Source organism: Orycteropus afer, unplaced genomic scaffold, assembly GCF_000298275.1.
Source record: "Orycteropus afer afer isolate SDZICR_OR568_19922 unplaced genomic scaffold, OryAfe1.0 scaffold00036, whole genome shotgun sequence".
In the NCBI taxonomy this organism is placed as follows: domain Eukaryota; kingdom Metazoa; phylum Chordata; class Mammalia; order Tubulidentata; family Orycteropodidae; genus Orycteropus; species Orycteropus afer.
Window position 1 is genome coordinate 3,049,142 of NW_006921623.1, and position 19,272 is coordinate 3,068,413.

The 19,272-nt window shown below is 37.4% G+C and overlaps 1 protein-coding gene across 1 annotated transcript in view; it reads right to left on the bottom strand.

The window, feature by feature from the left end:
- Positions 1-4,675: 4,675 nt before the first annotated feature.
- UBE4A (ubiquitination factor E4A) overlaps positions 4,676-19,272 on the bottom strand; it is a 28,334-nt gene continuing 13,737 nt past the window's right edge. The window contains exons 12-19 of the mRNA XM_007936476.2: positions 18,957-19,144; positions 15,733-15,833; positions 15,523-15,636; positions 12,140-12,314; positions 8,921-9,101; positions 8,346-8,493; positions 6,897-7,054; positions 4,676-4,802 (exon numbers count right to left, since the gene is read on the bottom strand). Of these exons, the coding sequence (XP_007934667.1) occupies positions 4,676-4,802; positions 6,897-7,054; positions 8,346-8,493; positions 8,921-9,101; positions 12,140-12,314; positions 15,523-15,636; positions 15,733-15,833; positions 18,957-19,144 (1,192 nt within the window). The remainder of the gene's footprint in view (positions 4,803-6,896; positions 7,055-8,345; positions 8,494-8,920; positions 9,102-12,139; positions 12,315-15,522; positions 15,637-15,732; positions 15,834-18,956; positions 19,145-19,272) is intronic.

Below are 19,272 nucleotides of genomic sequence, written 5' to 3' on the forward strand. Positions count from 1 at the left end.
AAGGATGAAACATTGTAATTGGAAGAAAAGATGTTTGTAGAGTAATGGCATTTGATGAGTAGAGAACGATAAGTCATGCATCCTGGTGGAACCTGAGCAGAAGTAAAACTGACCGCAAAACGGTTACAGGTGGGAAGAAAGGTGGGAGTGGTATTAGCACAAAATCCAAGAACAGTATTTCATTGGAGTGATTCAACTGCCCGGGATACTGCAGAGGATGAGAAAACAAATCTAGAACTATGGAAGTTTTTGACAACAGAATAGTTGGAAAGAATAATAGAAGCCAGAGTTGAATGGATAGATGAAGGTTAAGAAACATGACTGTAACAAGTTGTTTATAAAGGGATATCTAGAATTTAAGGAGGGTAAACGAAAAAGGGGAAGGGCTTCAACAAGATGTATTGACACAGTAGCTATAATGATGCGCTCATGTATAGCAAGGATTGTGGAGCTTGCACAGACTGGGCAGTGTTTTGTTCTGCTTTACACAGGGTTGCTATGAGTCGGAGATGAGGCAACGGCACCTAACAACAACAAAATTTAAGGGAGAAGGAGCCATAGTGACAGTCGTTAACTGTTCAGCTAACTGAAAGGTCAGAGAGACATGGAAGAAAGATGTGGCAGTCTGCTTCCATAAAGATTACCGCTTTGAAAACCCTGTGGGCAGTTCAGCTCTGTCCTACAGGGTTGCTTTGAGTTGGAATTGACTCACAAAACAAAAAATGTTTGGTTTTTGGTTTGTCTTGGAATTTAAGGGAGAGATTAAATACAAAGGAAAGAAAATGGAGCGATTACTCTTGGAATGGAGGGGTTTTTTCCAGATTGGATGATGGGAGAGAAGTTTGAAAGTGAAGATTCTGAAGGTCTTATCTTCCCAGTGAAGTAGAAGTCAAAGTCTTCTGAGTGTGACAGGCAACTAACTGGGAGGGTGGAAGAGAATTTGAGGAATGAGATTAAAGTTTGGAATAGCTACAGAGGAAGTAAGGACATACAGAAGGGTTGTTGGGCAATGTTAGAGACATCTCGTGTCACATCATTCTAAAGATTGTGTCATTTTCCTCCATCAATGGCCTATAGCTTGGATATTGGAGCAGAGGAAATGGATACTGGAGCAAAGGGGAATAATTGGGTTAAGCTAGGTGAGGTCCTGAATGGCAGGAATCACAGGAACAAGGGACAAGACGGGAACGTGATAGCGAATGATTAAAATGAAAGAATTGGCGTTTAGGCCAGATAAAGAAGTGATGCCAAAAGGGAACCGATTAGGAAAAAACATACCATGAGGCTCATCTTCTGACGATTAACTCTAGGGAATCCCCTTCTAGCATCCTAGTAAGGCAGATTAGGTCAGTTACCTTTGATGCTACAGGCAGTCCCCAGATTATGAACATGTTCTGTTCCTAAATCTGTAAGTCGATTTGTACATTAAATTGGAACAGTTAGGTATGGTTTGTATCTAATGTTAGTCAAATGACTGCTTTAGATATAGTGTACAGTGTATCTATGTGAGTAAACATTAAGAAACACTTGGACATACTGAAACATCTTTAACATAATAATACAGTAATAATGTTTGATGCAAATCACAAAGTATTGCCTGCTTGTTATTAAGAACCACTGTATGGACCTCAGATTTTTAATATAATAGGCTTTATGGGGGTTGGTTCCTAACTATGGATTGTACTGTAAGTCGGATGTTAGCAATGTGGGGACTACCTGTACCTAAAAAAAAAAAAAAAAAAGGGCACAGTTCCCTTAAGTTTTCAGAAGGGTATCTGAAACTGCCTTGAGTTTTTAATGCTATAATAAAGGAAGTGATAACAAAGGCTGTTAAGTTAGGTGTTCATTTATTAAATACAAGTTTTGAATAAACACCTCCAGGCAAGTTTGACAAGAAGTAACCTTCCTGGAATGTTTCAAAATACAGTTATGTTGATCAAGTTTTATTTCAATCAACCTTTTTGTTGCTTTGTTCTTCATTGTTTCTGGGTTCCTTTCCTGTTGAGCAGTTAGAGCATGTGTGTTATTTCCTCACAGGGCATCAACAGTGCAGTATCAGCCTCTAGCTTGTAAAGGCACCCAGTAGACTTTTGCTTTGTACAGTGGCTGCTTAGCAACCAGCATCAAATACAGTAAGCTTTTGCAGAGTGTGATACCAAACAGCAAATGGCACCTTTACTTGTACCATTAAAAATCCTTTTCCTTCAGTTTTCACATATTAGTTATGTAAAAAAAACAAAACAAACAAACAAACAAAAAAACCCTCAGACTGTTTGATAAAACCTACTTAAATAATTATCCAAGTTTAATATTACCCTCTTGGTAAATTATGAGCAATACTAGAGCTGATTAGTCTTTATTTTCTTCCAGCAAAACTAATGCTAACACTAGGCACGTTAGAAAGCCCAATCCAGTACTTTTAGAGCTGCTTCTGAATTCCAGACAATAAAAGATCTCTTTAAGCTTCCAAGTGCATATATGCACCATATTATACCAAAATGATAAGGTTTAATAGTCTCATTTTTTTTGGATGTCCTTCACAGCTAGAAAGAAAAAAGGCACAGAGGACACTTGGTTTCCTTACCAATAGTGGCCTTAAGCTACACACTTGCCTTTGTGATGAATTTAAAGATGTTTAGCAGCATTAATGATGACTTAGCTATCCAGAAAAAGAGCTTAAAAAAAGAAAAAAAGCTTGCCAGAAAAGGCTTACAATCTAAAGACTAAACACAGAAGTACAATGTAGACACATACTGGAGGCAGCACAGAGGTTGTTAACTAGAAAGCTGCTGAGAGCAGCTGCCTTCTGAGGTTTTGTGCCCATTTTTCCCTCCTGCAAAAGTATGGTCTCTTTTCTCCCCTTCTTTTTTCAAATTAAAACATCCTATTAAATTGAGTTTGGAAGATAAATGCAAATAGATAGCTTATTTTATACACAGTTCATTCTCAGAGAGGGAAAGGAAGAGAGTAAATATGAAATGAAGCACATTTTAAGAAAATAAACCCTGTTAACCTATGCATTAAAGGCCCCAGGGAGCACAATGAATTAGTATCTTATGTTCTGGGATTGGTAAAAAGGTTCTAGACTTTCCTTTTAATTAATGAGCATGGCAACGGTCTGTATCTACCTACTTTATACCTAGTGTAGGATGCCTGCTCTGATTGGAGGTTTTATAGCTGATACCATCAACACACATCAAGGACTGCTTATAGCAACTTATGTTGGAATATCATAAAACTATCATCTTCTATGAAAGAGGTCATGGTTAATAACATCCTCTATGTGACTTCTGTTTCCAGATCATATAACTTTTCCCATCTCTAACATCTTTAGGCACAGAGGAATAGTGACATAAAAACAGTCCATAGGGAAATAGGCCTTACTTAGCATGTTAAGCTTAATTGAGCAGGGAGCTCAAGCTCAACTCATACAAGGGTGTGTGTGTGTATGTGTTCATCCACTTACTAACTACAAAGGGCTAGATGGATATTTAAAATGGCTTGTAAACAAGGTTGTGCCAATTCCTATTCTGTTAACTGATGACCTGAGTTAGAAGCAGCTCTTAGGAGTCAGGTCACAAGCCAAAACAAATGATTAACTATATACATTTTACAGTCTCAGAATTTTATTTTTCTAGAATGTGCATTAGTAAACATAGCCACACACCGTATACATCTATCATGTAAGAGACACTATGCAGTGGTTCTCAGTTTACACTAGACCAATATAAGAAAAGCACGTGGTATATATGCATTACATATGTACTGAGATACGTTATTAGTGTCTTAAAATGACATTCTTCACGGTTACAATATGTATTGCCTAACTCTTTTACTTAGGCCTAGTCCTTGCAGCAAAGATCTTTATAGGAGAAAAAGGGTCCAAAAGCCTCCTAATTTATTCCCTCACCCTAGCATTTCTTGAATAAAGTGTCAAACTTCAAGTTTGCCCTACCAATCCTCTTAAGAACATTGTAGGGTTAAGTTTTTAATAGTGACAGCTCCAAAGGGGAGTGTTTGTCTGAGATAGTATCTTTCAATTACAAGATAACACAAAATTAAGAGCTATTAAAAGAAACTGCAAAAGATTCCTTTTTTTCATCTTGTCTGTCATCCAAAAACCTATACAAAAATCAAGGTATCTGCTTTCGTGTGAAAGTTATTTTATAACATTACAGAACTGTAACAAGGAAAAGGGATGAAGCCCAATTCATGAAGACTAATACATGCCTTGATAACACAGGTCTTTCTGACGATATCAGCTGTCACTGAACCATGTAACATCACTCTTAAAAAAGCAGTGCTGACCAAAAACGTTTGAGCAGTGCTTGGAAGAGAAATAGTGAGGTGGTGCAAAGCTGTAAGAGCTGAATTAAATATACATTAATTTATGGTAGGAAAAGGGAAGAAGAAAGAATAGGAAGGGGGAACAAAGGGTGAAAATTAGTGATGATTTCTAAATGTGGTGATGCTATAATAAATGTAATTTTCTGCAAGTCAGGGGAGCATGGTAAAATTCTTAGGAATCTTAATTATCATAATCTGAGCAAGAGGAGTTCTTTAATTTAGTAGAGAGAAAAAAAAAAAAAAGCAACAGAACTAGAAAGAGAGAAACCACAAACAATTGTTTATCTACACTCTGGGGTTGATTTTTGGTTTGTTTAGTTCACAGTATTTATTCAAGTTGCTCCTTTTGTTGTTTCCTCTCTGCAAGCCATCGTTGGATTTTTTCCTTTAGTTCTGTGTTTGGCCGGATCTGGTCCATGGTGAGGGGACTACGGTTAAAGGGATCTGTTTGGTCACTGGGACAGAGAGAGAAAGGGAAATAGGGTTATTCCCTTAACTTCCAACAGCATAAGCCAAAAGCAGAATACCCAGACATCTCGCTTTGACTGAAGCTGGAACTATTGCACTGTAACTGAGCTGAATGTTAACTTGGGTTTGGAAGAATCAAACAGATTGATTCAAGAGGTTTCTTTTCTTTTCTTTTCAAGCACAGATTACTTAGTAGTTTGTCTCTCTGCCTCTTAGCAAACTTTGTATGAATACTGCTGTTCAGATACTTGATTCCAGTGGCTTAAAAAAATGCTATCCTTCTGCCACCCATCTTTAGACTCCCCTAAGGGACAGAGATCCGTGTATACTCATGTCAGTGTAGAAAGTGGTTTGTGGTTTTGAAAGTAACAGATTCTTGAAACAATATAAGATAATTTGAATTATAATGAATGTAATTAAAGATAAAAAGCATTAAGTCTTATAAATTGACACTTTAGTTAGCCAATTGCTATACTATATAAGTAAGTGCAGATTTATGGTTTCCTGATGGGTAAGAAGGTTCACTGGAAGGAGTCCTGGTAGTGCAGTTAAGTGCTCAACTGTTAACCAAAGCCAGCAGTTTGAGCCTACCAGCTGCTTCACAGAAGATGTAGCAGTCTGCTTCCATAAAGATTACAGCCTTGGACACTCTATGGGGCAGTTCTGTCCTGTTCTATAGGGTTGCCATGAGTCAGAATCAACTCAATAGCAATAGGTTCAGGTTCTTTTTTGGAAGAAGGTTAATAATATACTTTAGGGCTTCTGTATAATTTCTCTATATTCTGAAGCCACTATAAAATATAAATTTTCATGCAGCACTATTTACAATAGCAAAAAGATGGAAACAACCTATGTGCCCATCAACAGAAGAATGGATAACCAAACTATGGTACATACACACAATGGAATACTACACAACACTAAAGAATAATGTAGAATCTGCAAAACACCGCATAACATAGATGAACTTGGAGGACATTATGCTGAGTGAAAAAAGTCAATCACAGAAGGACAAATATAGTATTAGATCATTATTGTAAAAAGTCAAGGAAAGGTTTATATATGGAAAGAAACTTTCTTTGTTGGTTACCAGGGATAGGAAGGGAGGGGAGGGAACACTACTAGAAAAAAAAACATCAACCCATGTCACTTTAGTTTTGTGTATTTCACTGTACATAAATTATATTTCAATAAAATCTATTAAAAAAATGAAAAGACATAGCACAGCATCATGCATATACTGAATGTTTAATATAAAATATCATGAAATACAAAGTTCTTTTCAACTCACATAACTTAAATTTTAAATAAGCAGATTCTCTCAGTACTCACTGCCTAAGGCATCTGACTGCTAACCAGAAGGCTGGCGGCCCAAACCCATCAGCCACTCCTCAGAAGGAAGACCGGGCAATCTACTTCTGTGGTGATACTGCCTTGGAAACCCAAGGAGGGGTTGCGATGAGTTGGATCTGACTTAATGGCAGTTGAGTTTGGTTTTTTGGTTTTTACTGCACTTAAAAATATTGAGAGGCCTTAACATTTAATGTTAATAAGCTATCATTTATTACTTCCAATCTTGTCTTTTCTGTAGGCATGGGCATGGATTGCTCAAAAAGCTGACAGGCTATGGAAAATTCATGTCACCACCAAGTACAGCCATAGCAGCAAGGTGTAAGTTGACCTATGTGATGAGTATAGTGTAAAACCTGAATTAAAAAACAAACCAAAACACTCCCAAACTTTGTCTTTTATATTTTTACCATTAAAAGAAAAATTGAAACAATTTAGATCAATCCCAAGTAGATGTATTTTATAACATAGTTGATAGAAATTATTTTAATTATTTTCTTAAGGAAGGTAAAGGTAAGGTTAGAGCTAGTATTCCTCAATAGGACATCTTGTTTTGGTTGTTTAAATCCTTAACAGTCAAGTGATTTATCTCTATCCCAATATATTAGTAAATCAACTATATGGAGCATCTACTGGGTTCATAAAACTATATTAGGTAATCTGTGGGAAAGAGATTATAGCAAACAGATACACATTTGTGTTCTTCAGGCTGTTTATTAGGATTGGCATACCTGAGCAAATGTCTGGCAATGGTGGACCTATCCACTGTGACTCTGGAAGATGGCAGCACCACAGGGTCAGACATCAGTGTGCTCATGATGGGATCAAGGAATTCATCACAGGCATCTGCATATGTCTCCTCTTCCTGTTGTTGGAGGTCTGCAAGAGACTAAGCATAAAATACTTGGTTAAATTTTTTTTTTAAAAAAACCAAACTCACTGCTGTCTAGTCGATTCTGACTCATAGTGACAGAGGTGGTATCTCTACAGAAGTAGATTGCCCAATGAATGTGCAGTGCAAATGAAGTCAGAAAACTCAATGATTGATTATGCCTTAACATCTGTTGTCAATTACCAGTGACAATGAAAAATTTCAGCTTTACTTTCTCAAAAAATAAGTCAAAATAGATATTAAAAGAACAACTTTAGCACTAAGCCCCAACTCTGCAACTACAGTTTGGCTCAGCTGCTTGCAGTCATGACTGGAAAAGTGTTTAAGTGTTAGCAGGGAAAAAAATGCACCACCATACAACATCCTTCTGTGGACTGTTGCCACATCCTTCTGGCCATGATCCTGTGGTAAATCCCTTAATTCAAAAGGGGTGGGAGGGTTATTATTTGCGTAATTACAGAGTCACTAATGTAACCTGGATATGAAAAGTAGTTTCTGGTTTTAGATACCTAAATCTCAGCAGCAGCCACACTTAAAATACGGGAATACGAATGTCAATTGTCACACATAATTAGGCACCAAATAGGTAGAGGAATCTGAAAGTGCCTTCAACATTTGATTCTTTTGCAACTGTAGTTTCTCAGGGATCCATGTGGCTAAGTTCTAGGTAAAAAGGAAGCCCAACTCAATAATTTCAATAAAGGAACGACTGAATGAAAAAGGAACTTTTCTATTAGACTTTGATGCCATGATTTTTCCTTCTCCATAACTGCTAATGGAGCTCTGCCATATTCTAATCAAAAGGATTAGCTGAACAGAATACAGTATTTCAATCTTTAAAATGTATGCATATTCCAGTAAGTTAACCACAAATATAGAGAAAATCAGTAAAAATCAACAACTGAAAACTACCAATCTTAAATTCTATTATAAAAAGTTTTTCTGAAGAAACAGAAATTTGAAATAGGTTTTTAAATCTATTGGTAAAACTATGCAGAAGTTTCCATAAGAACAGCCTATGTAAAATTTGTACATTGTTCTCTTCTAGTAGTAGCCTCTTCAATCAATTTTTTTTTTCATCCTCATGTCAAATCCAGTAATATTAATAAGAATACGGTACTTCTGATTACCGATTGACCAGGAAGAATCATCTGTTTATAGTTTGTCAGAGCAATGCTTTCCCACCCTGACCCTCCCCAAATAGGAGTTAAAAAAAAAAAGCAGCATAGTGAGTTGACAGTGTGATTTTTATTTAACATGTAAGCAAAGATATTTTCTTTTTCCTCACCTTAATTTTCTCTGCCAAATTGCTGAAAGCCACGATCATATTTCCAGGCTTATTTATCTTCTTCAGGACTCGGACCGTCTGTGCAAAGAGAGTTGGGGAATAGGACCGTCCATCTTTGGGCACAGTGGCACAGAAATTCTCCTCATCCCTGGAAGGTCAGCATCAGAAAGAAACTGTATCAGAGGATAAGTTACAATGGGGAAGACAGCAAATGGATTGCATTTCAAGGTTTTTCATTACATATAAGCCATGAATGTTCTTTGTTTCCTTTGAGGAAGGAAGCCTACCAAAAATTCTGTGGCCTTAAAAGAATATTACTTTTCCAAGCAGTGGCACAACTAGTAAAGTTATCTCTGGACAGACCAAGTCAAAATGTTTGGAATTGTACACAGTGTCTAACCCAAGTCAAACAAAACTTCATTATTTTAAAACTAAAGATTCCTTCATCAACAAACTAGAAATGAACTTTTTTTGTTCCTATTTCTACAAAATTACCAACTACTCATTTCATTATCAGACCCTCAAATTTAAACATTAATTGCTCCTCTGGGTTGACCAATTCCAATCGCAGGTACCCAAGATTTAAGTAGATTGTGCATATATCTGAAACAAGTTGCTGGGGTTTGAAGTCAAATTCACTGAAGTCCTTGACTTTTAAGGCCCCCATCTTGGGGCCAACCAGGTGCTGTAGGAAGTAGTTCAGCATGGAGATGATGCGCTCAGCCAGGAAGGGGTGCACAAAGAGTGACTTGATCTCTGGAGAGAAAAAAATAAACCAAAGTCTCTGAAAGCTCAATCTATTAGCAATTTTTTATTTATTGTGCCTTAAAGTTTTATTTGGAGATTTCTGGGACTAATTTTTTTTTTAATTACATAAATAATACAATTTACCACAGTAATATTAGAAAATATAAACATGCACCCCTACCTAATAACATTAAAGGAAAATCAGACCTGTTACCCATAGATAAACATTGTTAACATTTTGTTACATATCCTTCTAGCTTTTCCGTCCATACTCATACATACATTTTCAAAACAGAAATGGTTATCACATTGTACATGTTCTATCACTACCTTTTTCATTAACTGTATCATGAAAACCATTTTAGTAAATATGTGTGGCTCAACACAATAGCCATTAGACATGTGTAGCTATTTAAGTTTAAATTAAACTAAATGAGACAAAACTAAACAATTTATTTCTTCAGTTTCACTAGCCACATTTCAAGTGTTCAATAGCTACTATCTATAGTACTGGAGAGTTCATACAGGATATATAGATACAGGAATATCTGTATATATATAGATACATAGAAAACTATAGGGTAACACTGATTTATACCATTCTTGAAATCCACATGGTTTTCCAGTTTATGGTTGAAACATCAGTTATTTATTTTATTCGACTGGTGGATATTTTGGTTGTTTTAAAATTTTTGCCATTTTAAAATTATAGCCATTTTACTTACTGATGAACTTCATTGTGTATACACATCTTTGTGTACTTGCTTGATTACTTCCTTACGACAAATTCTTAAGAATTGCTAGGTCAAAGAGTCTGAACTTAAAAATTTAAAAAATAAATTAACATGCCAAGTTTAAAAAGTCAACTGTTTGTTGTTGTTAGGTGTTGCTGAATTGGCTCTGACTCATAACAACCCTATGTACAATAGAACAAGATACTGCCCAGTTGTGTGCCATCCTTACAATCCTTGCTATACTTGAGCCCATCGTTGTAGACACTGTGCCAATCCATCTTGTTGAGGGTCTTCCTCTTTTTCACTGACCCTCCACTTTGCTAAGCATGATATCCTTCTCCAGGCATGATATCCTTCTGTCAGGTCCTTTCTGACAGCATGACCAAAGTAGATAAGACAAAGTTGTCATTCTTGCTTCCAAGAAGCATTCCAGCTACACTTCTTCCAGGACAGAAAAGTCAACTAAGCTTTGCTTGAAAAATACTCAGGCTTGCTTAACATCGCTAGTTCTATTGAACTATAATTTAGCACTTACTTTCCATCCCCTCTCCCAAATGTATAATCTCCCAGTATATAATCAAATTTTTAGCTAACTAATTTAGAGTTTATATCATGAAGACTATGTAAAAGCAGAGGCACATAGTCATTCACATAGTCATTTAAAGCAGAGCCACATAGTCTTCTAATGGTTACATAGTTGTTTTTTCGGTACAACTTTTTGTTTTTTCATTTGCTTATTTTCAAAATACCTATCACTAAATCCTTCCCAAACTCTCCACTACAACTATAAAACTCTAAATATGATAAATTCTAGCAGTTCTGTATTTTTTTTTTGACATGTTTTTCCTGGAAGCTTCCATCCTTCACTCCAATCTAGATGGCTTGCTCTACCAAACCAAAAAAACCAAACTCACTGCCGTCAAGTTGGCCAACTCAGAGCGACCCCTCCTTAGTTTCCGAGGTGCTATCACATGGAAGTAGATTGCCCAACCTTCCTTCCGAGGAATGGCTGATGGGTTTGAACTGCCAGCCTTCTGGTCAGCAGTCAGATGCCTTAGGCACTATGCCACCAGAGCTCCCAAACCAAACTCACTGCCATCGAGTCGATTCCAACTCATGGCGACTCCTCCTTGGGTTTCCGAGGCCGTATCTCTATGGAAGTAGATTTGTCCAATCTTCTTTCTGAGGAGTGGCTGGTGAGTTTGAACCACCAGCCTTCTGGTTAGCAGTCAGATGCCTTAGGCACTACACCACCAGAGCTCCTATCTAGCTGGCTTGCTCTACAGGCTTGCTAAATAGTGGTCATTACAAGCTCCTCCTACCATCATCTCAGGAATTTCCTTTGCATCTCTCATGTGTTGGATCTCACCTATCTCCTTCTTGGTTTACTCCTTCATTCTGATGGAGTATATACTTTTGTAGGTTCTCAAGAAAGGGTACATTGGAAGTAAATCTGATACTATCATGTCTGAAAATGTCTTTATTTTACCCTCAAATGGAATCGACATTTTGGCTGGCTAGAGGATTCTAGACCAAAAAGATTTTCCATCTGGAATCTGAAGGCATGTTGCACTGTTTTCCAGTTTCAAATGTCACTACTGAGAAGTTCAAAATCATCCTGGTACTTAAACCACTGTACATAATCTAATTTTTTTCTGGGAGCTTTTAAGATAGTTTCTTTACCCAGATTTTCTGAAATTTTGCAATACTTTGGTGTTTTTTTTTTAACTTCATTGTGCTGGACCCTTGATGGGACCTTTCAATTTTAAGGCTATCTTTCAGTCTTTGGGAATTTTTTGTATTATTTCTTTGGTAATTTCCTCCTTGCCATTTTTCTCCTTTTGAGACTTCCCAGACTGATGCTCTATTTTCTTATCCTCCCTCTTTTAATTTTCATTTCTTGTTCTTTCTGTTCTGCATTCATAGAAGGCTTCACTGAATTTATCTTCTAACCCCTCTACTGAATTTTTTCTTTAATTCCAAAAGTTGTATTTTCAATGTCCCAGAGCTCTATCTTGTTCTCTGAAAATCCTTTTTATTATCTCTGTTTTAGTCTTGTGGGTGCTACAATGTTCTCTTTATTAATATATAATATATAAATCAGCCAAAAATACAGGGAAGAGAAAACATTAAGTTTTTTAAAAAATATTTTAAAAAGGTTGTCATCCATTATCTGTGTTTCATGTTGGAGGATTTCCTCAAACATCTGGTGATCTCTGGTTGTCATGTGTTAATTTCAGGTGGGATCATCCCTCAAGTGAAGTAATTCTTGACCATTACATTTCTTGGGAAAGCAGTGCTTCATGTCCTTACCTGATGTCAGAAAGGCAAGTGTACCGATTGTTTCATTGGACATGATGTTATGGAAACGTGCCAGCTGTCCAAACATCTGTAAGCCAGCTTCCTTCTCTCGGCGAGCTTCAGGCGTCAGGCTATCCCATTCACCTCGGTCCTTCTCAATCTGTTGAATCTTTATCTTGCTCAAATACTACAGAAACCAGAGTTGGGATATGTCAGAAAACAAAGCGCAGTTGAAGGAAGATGGCATTTAAGAAGATCTACTTAAAGTCCAGTCAATTAAACTGGGAAAACCAGAGTCCACATAAGAGGCATGAGCCTTTATTTCTCAACAAAGGGCTGAATGAAACTTAAAAAGAAATTGTGGCTTCATAGAGATTTATTTCAGCCTGGGTGGAGTCATAGGTAATTCTCATAGAAATAGTATAGAATGTGAAATAGAAAGAAAGAAGGAGAAACAATATAAAACATAAAATCCAGGCAAAACAAATAGGATACAGTGAAAAAGAATGAATCCCTTCTTGAAAGATTGGAAAAAAAAAAAACAACTGCTTATCAAAAATCAAAATTCTATCAAATGTATAAGAAGTCTAGAAGGAGAACATAATTATTTAAAAACCCTCCACCTCTCAGCATTCTTGCTGCTGTAGCAAACAACATGTTAAATTTATAGTCCCATGAAAACACCATCTGCATCAAACTCACCAAAACCAAAGACAAAGAATCCTGAAAGCAGCAGGGGAAAAATGAAAAGTTACCTACAAAGGGCAACCAATAAGACTAAACTCAGCTTTCTCGGCAGAAATCATGCAGCCGAGAAGACAGTAGGATGGTATATATAAACCTTGAAAGAGAAAAATTTCCAACCAAGAATTATGTCCCCAGCCAAACTGCCCCTTAAATATGACGGTGAAATTAGGACATGTGCAGATAGGCAGAAATAAAAAGAATTTGTTAAAACCAGACCAACCTTACAAGAGGTGTTAAAGGGAGCCCTTTGGACAGAGAAGCAACAACAGCAAACAACAACTGACCATTAACACACATGGTGACATAACCCAGAAAGCAACCCACCTATGGAAGTATCCAAAGTAAGACTGTAAACAGGGAACCAGAGACATCAATTGACTAATGAGGACAACTACAAACCAAAAAGAGGGAAAAAACTATAGTTACAGAACTTCTAGATGGTAGAGAAGTCAAGACAACTATAAGATAGAATGGACTGTTCTGAACTTGGGAAGAAAACTATAAATCATAGGGTAACCTCAAATAAAAATGATAAACCTTCACATCAAAATAAAAAAGAGGACCAGCACAAATATTTAGCAAATACTAAAACAATAGCAATGAAGGAAGTGATAACACAATTCATAAACAAAACAAGCTCAGCACAGAAAATTATATGGAACAAAGAAATCAACGCCATGAAAAAGCACATAACAAAAATGACAGCAACAAATTTATACTTGTCGATAATTACATTCTGGCAAGGGACTTATCTCTAAGATTTATAGAAAACTCCAACACCTCAACAGCTAAAGAATTAACAATCTAATTGAAAAATGGGCAGAACACATGAAGACACTTCACCAAGGGGGATATTCAGGAGGCCAGCAAATACATGAAGAGATGCTCACGATCACTGGCCATCAGAGAGATACAAATCAAAACAACGAGATACCATCTCACCCCAGCACTGATGGCAAGGTTCAATGAGACAGAAAATAACAAACGCTGGTGGGAATGTGGAGAGATTGGGACTCTCACACAGTGCTGGTGGGACTGTGAAGTGATACAACCACTGTGGAAAGCAGTATGGTGATTCCTTAGAAAGCTGGAATTGGAGATACCATTTGACCCAGCAATCCCATTACTAGGTATATATCCGAGAGAGGTGAGAGCCAGGACAGGACAGATATATGCACACCCATGTTCATCACAGCACTATTTACAACAACAAAAAGATGGAAACAAGCTACGTGCCCATCAATGGAAGAGTGGATGACCAAACTATGGTACATACATACGATGGAATGCTATACAGCACTAAAGAATAGTATATAGTCTGCAAAACACTGCATAGCATGGATGAACTTAGAGGACATTATGCTGAGTGAAATAAGTCAATTACAGAAGGACAAATACAGTATTAGTTTGTTGTTGTGGAGGGTCAAGGAAAGGTTTATATATGGAGGGAAACTTTCTTTGTTGGTTGCCAGGGGTGGGGAGGGAACACTGCAAAAAAAAAAAAAAAAAAGCATCTACCCATATCACTTTAGTTTTGTGTATTTCACTGTATATAAATTATATTTCAATAAAATGCATTAAAAAAAAAGAGAAAACACCATCTGCTTCATTCTTTGTGTCACACAGCTCTTGCTTAAAAGGGCCTATTTATAACAGGGCTTGTTCTCTGTAAGAACATCTATCTTTCATTTGAAATTACAGCTTATGAAAGGTAGCAGGAGATCAAACCTTTCTCACCAAGTATAAGTTACTCTGAGGATTGCTAATCAAGAAGAAGACCTTGTGGCTGTGGAATAGGCTACTCACATGAGTTAGCTGCTTCGCCTCTCTTTGAATCACTGTTCTAGCTATCTTATTCTTATCATGGGAAGGAAAGGTTTTAATTTAAGGGATGGTTAAGGAAATGATACATCCAAAGAGCTGAGTTTATACTTTGTGAAACCCATGTTTCACAATGTAGCTAAGGAGTCCATAGGCAGTGTAAAGACTAAGAATAAAGACAATTTGGGACAATCTTTACATGGAAAAATAACCCAAACATGAACTTTTTTGAGAGGTACAAAAATCAAGGAGCTCTGGTGGTGTAGTGCCTAAGGCATCTGACTGCTAACCAGAAAGGTGACGTTCAAAAACACACGGGCCACTCTGTGGAAGGAAGACTGGGCGATCTACTTCTGTAAAGATTTACCGCCTCAGAAACCCAAAGGGGGTTGCTATGAGTTGGAATTGACTCAATGGCACTGAGTTTGGTTTTTTGGTACCAAAATCAGAGTCTTTTAGGAGAGAGGGTTAGTGAGCCACTGTTACTGATGTGTTGATTCTGACTTCTTTCTGCAGTGCTGACCTGATTAACTAGTCCTGCCATGTACTGTATGATGAAGCATGTTTTGCTGCATACTATCTTTTCAACTCTCTGCCAAAGTGTCCATCCCAGTCCATGAGACTTTAATGACACTTGATCTTGGTCTCTAACGTAACAATAAACTAGGAAGCTCTGTAATGGCAAGCTTGGTAGTACATTACTACTCACAAATTTTTGGTGTTCATTACTGGTACTAGGGGCATAAAAACTGTTCTATTAGGGTTAAAAGGTAAAAAGCATGCACTGATGATAATTTATTATGGAAGCGGCTCAATCTGGTTTTTACCTGTATGGCTTCATCCAAAAGGAAGATGGCATCATTCATTAGCAGGTTAAGAAAGCGGAGGAAAAGTGGGGGATTCATGGCTTCTAAATTCTTAGAAGCATAGTCAGCCAGATCCTGTAAGTCCCACCCCAAGAGAAAACCATTTTAGTACTAAACTACAACTCACTGGGGCTTACTCAAAAAAACTAATTTCACCAAAAACTCTCTTACCTTTATGCTCTCCCGATAGGTCTCTGTTCCCCACATATATCTTAGGATGGGATACATGGGACGGCGATAATTAAACTTCTGTTCAAATTGATGAGGGTCTCCTATCGTAAGGCAAGAACAAAATAATCAGCAAAAGTGGTAGTATTAGACAAAGAGTAAGAGTTCATGTCTATGTGCAGGCATTTTATTTTATTTTGATTGTTTAAAGAATACTGGCAAAATAGGCACTGGGAATTTCTAAAAGTCAAGAGTTGTAACCAAGTGTCTGCTCCTTTCTTTACTGACAGAACAGGAGAGAGATACTTTATATCTGGATATATATAAAGGATACCTTATTCAGTAAGGTACAAGGATTAAGTTGCAAAAGAAAAGCCACAGGAAATAAATGCTTCCATATCCAAAGGCAGAGTATTCACCAGACTTTGAATGGGGCCTCTGAGATTGCCACTGTGGTAGCCACAAGATGAGACAGTCATTTCTACATTCTTTGTAGTCCAAATACCAACTGTGTATCTCTTTTCCTTTGTGTGTGTGACCATATTACTTTTTATTTTTAAAAATTTTATTTTGTTGTTGTTCAGAATATACATAGCATATGTTTTTTATGTTTACCACTTAGTAACACTAATTATATTCATTGAGTTGTACAACCATTCTCATCCTCCCTTTTTGAATTGTTTTTCCTCCATTAACATAAATTCACTGGTCACTAAGGTTCCTATCTAATCTTTTGAGTTGCTGCTGTCAATTTGATCCATACAGTTCTTAAAAGAGCACAGTGCTCAAAGTAGACATTCTTTACTAGTTAGGCTAAACTATCATTTGATTTTAAGAAGCCTTCAGGGAATATTTTTGGTTTACGTTTCAAGATTATCTTAGGGCAATAGTTTCAGAAGTTTAGAGGCCATGAGAATTTGAAATTCTGTTCTATATTTTCTTCATTTTGATCAGGATTCTTCCATAGAATCTTTGATTTTCAGTTAATGGTAGCTGGACACCATTCCGTTCTGGTTTCATAGCAGAGAAGGCAGTTAGTTATTCATGGAGGCAATTACCCACACATTCCATATCCTCCTTCTATTCTTGAAACTCTTTCTTTGTTGCTTCAGGCAAACAGAGACCAACTGTTATGCCTTGGATGGTACTTGCAAGCTTTTAAGACCCAGGCACTATTCAATGAAGTAGGAGGAAGAACAGAAGCACTAAACATGGTATTAGGCCAGTTGACTGAGATGCCTCATGAACCGTGACCCTAAACCTCCAAACCAAGAAACCAAATCCCGTGAGGTTATGGTTGTAAATAAGCAGCCTATAAGCAGCTAATATTTTTTTTTTTTTTTTGTCGTTGTTATAAATGTATCACACAACTTTTGCCAATTTAACTTTTTATAGGTATACAGCTCATTGTCGTCAATTACAATAATTGGCTGTGCAGCCCTACCCTTGTTGTTGTTGTTGTTATGTGCCGTTGAGTCAGCCCTGACTCATAGCGACCCCTCCTTGGGTTTCGGAGGCAGTATCACTACGGAAGTAGGATTGCCCAACCTTCCTTCTGAGGAGTGGCTGGTGGGTTTGAACCGCCAGCCTTCTGGTCAGCAGTCAAGTGCCTTAGCCACTATGCTATCAGAGCTCCCGCCCTACCCTTAATCAATGTACTGTTTCTCTCACTGTTAACCCTCTTTTTCCTTCTCTCCTGCCTTTGGTCTAACTGACTCAATTACTCTGAAATCAGGTCAGGAGCTAAACAAATTTGAGGCTCCTGCTGCCTTTGACACATGAAAGGTACTAGAGATCTATAAGGTGGATCATATAATAGAGGAAAGAGCATAGGACTTGAAGTCAGAAGACCTAGGTTTTCATTCTGATTCCACCGAAGTAAGTCTCTTAACCTTTTTCAACTTCTGCTTCCTCAGATATAAAAACAGAGATCTTAATACCTTTATAATCGGCCATGAGATAACACAGTGACTTATTGTATAACTTCTCATGTTTTATGAAGATAACATGCTCTTCAGGTGCTATTCATGATTAAAGGAGAAAAGAAAACAAACTCAATCTTCACTTTGACTCACAGAAGTGAGCAAGTGACAAAGACAGAATTCAAATATGGAAAGAGTTGTAAAATGTTACTTATTTCTTTAAATGTTATAGATAGCACTGAAGAGTTAAAAAACAAAAAACAACAAAAACACCCAAACCTCATTACAGTTGATTCCAACTCATAGAGACCCTACAGGACAGAACAGGACACAGTAGAATTGCTCCACAGGGTTTCCCAGACTGTAATCTTTATGGAAGCAGACTGCCACATCTTTCTTCAGTGGAGTGACTGGTGGTTCAAACCACTGATCTTTTGGTTAACAGCCTTGCTCTAAACCACTGCACCACTAAGGCTTCTTTCAATTGATAGTTGTTGTTGTTGTTATGTGCTGTCAAGTCGGACCTGACTCATAGCGACCCCTCCTTGGGTTTCTGAGGCAGTGTCACTATGGAAGTAGATTGCCCCGTCTTCCTTCCAAGGAGTTGCTGGTAGGTTTGTACCACCAACCCTCTGGTTAGCAGTCCAGTGCCTTAGGCACTACTTACCAGAGCTTTCAATTGATAGTAGGATCCTTTACAAATAGGTCTTAAATAGTATCTTAAACAAGCTGGCTGAGATGGGGTGCTGTTTACTCAAACATGGGGGCTCAGGATTAAATCTCAAAAGGCCAAGAGTGGAAGGGAATGCTGCCTAACAATCTAACGATCAGATTGTTACCAATTAAGTCTGGTTAAGATAAAAGAGACTCTATTAGCACTCTGTCTCATTACCCACTATTCAATAATTCTAAGGCAGAGAAAGGTAAGAACTCAGGTCTTGATGTATGTGTGTGTGTGTATGAATTTGATTAAACAATGTAACAAAGTAAGAGTATATAGATTTCTTCAGGTGAAACAGACTTGGGCTTCAATCTTGGTTCTATATTAGTTGTGGGACACAGACAAATAATTTAACCCTTTTGAGCATCTGTATCCTCACATTACAATGGGGATAATAAAGTTAACCTTTCTATTGTTATCTTACCAAATTAATGAGATTAATATATAAAATATATATAAAAAAGCACTTAGCATTAAGCCTGATACATAGTAGTTATTCAGTAAATGATGGCTGATGATATTTCTTCCAACTCCAGTGGTATCAGTTTCTCAGTGCCAAACTCAGGTTTTATGGCTGCTGTTACCTGTAAACTCAATGTCCACAAAGACCTTAATCAGAGCTTCTGCAAGTTGGGGTGCATGTGGAAAGTTGCAGAACACACGTTTCCGGTGGAATACACTGGACACCAACGGATTTGGGGTCTGATCCAAGTGGGGCATCACTGCTTCTAACACCTCAGCAAGTTTGGCCCTTAGATGGGGATTCTTCATTCTACAAAGTGGGTGGAAAGCAAGGTGAGCAGGCAGAAGACCTAAGTCCCAGTTTTATGAACTCTGTTCTTCTCTATCTAAGGAGCCAAAACATCCTACACCACTGTTATAGGAAAAAAAGGACCCACT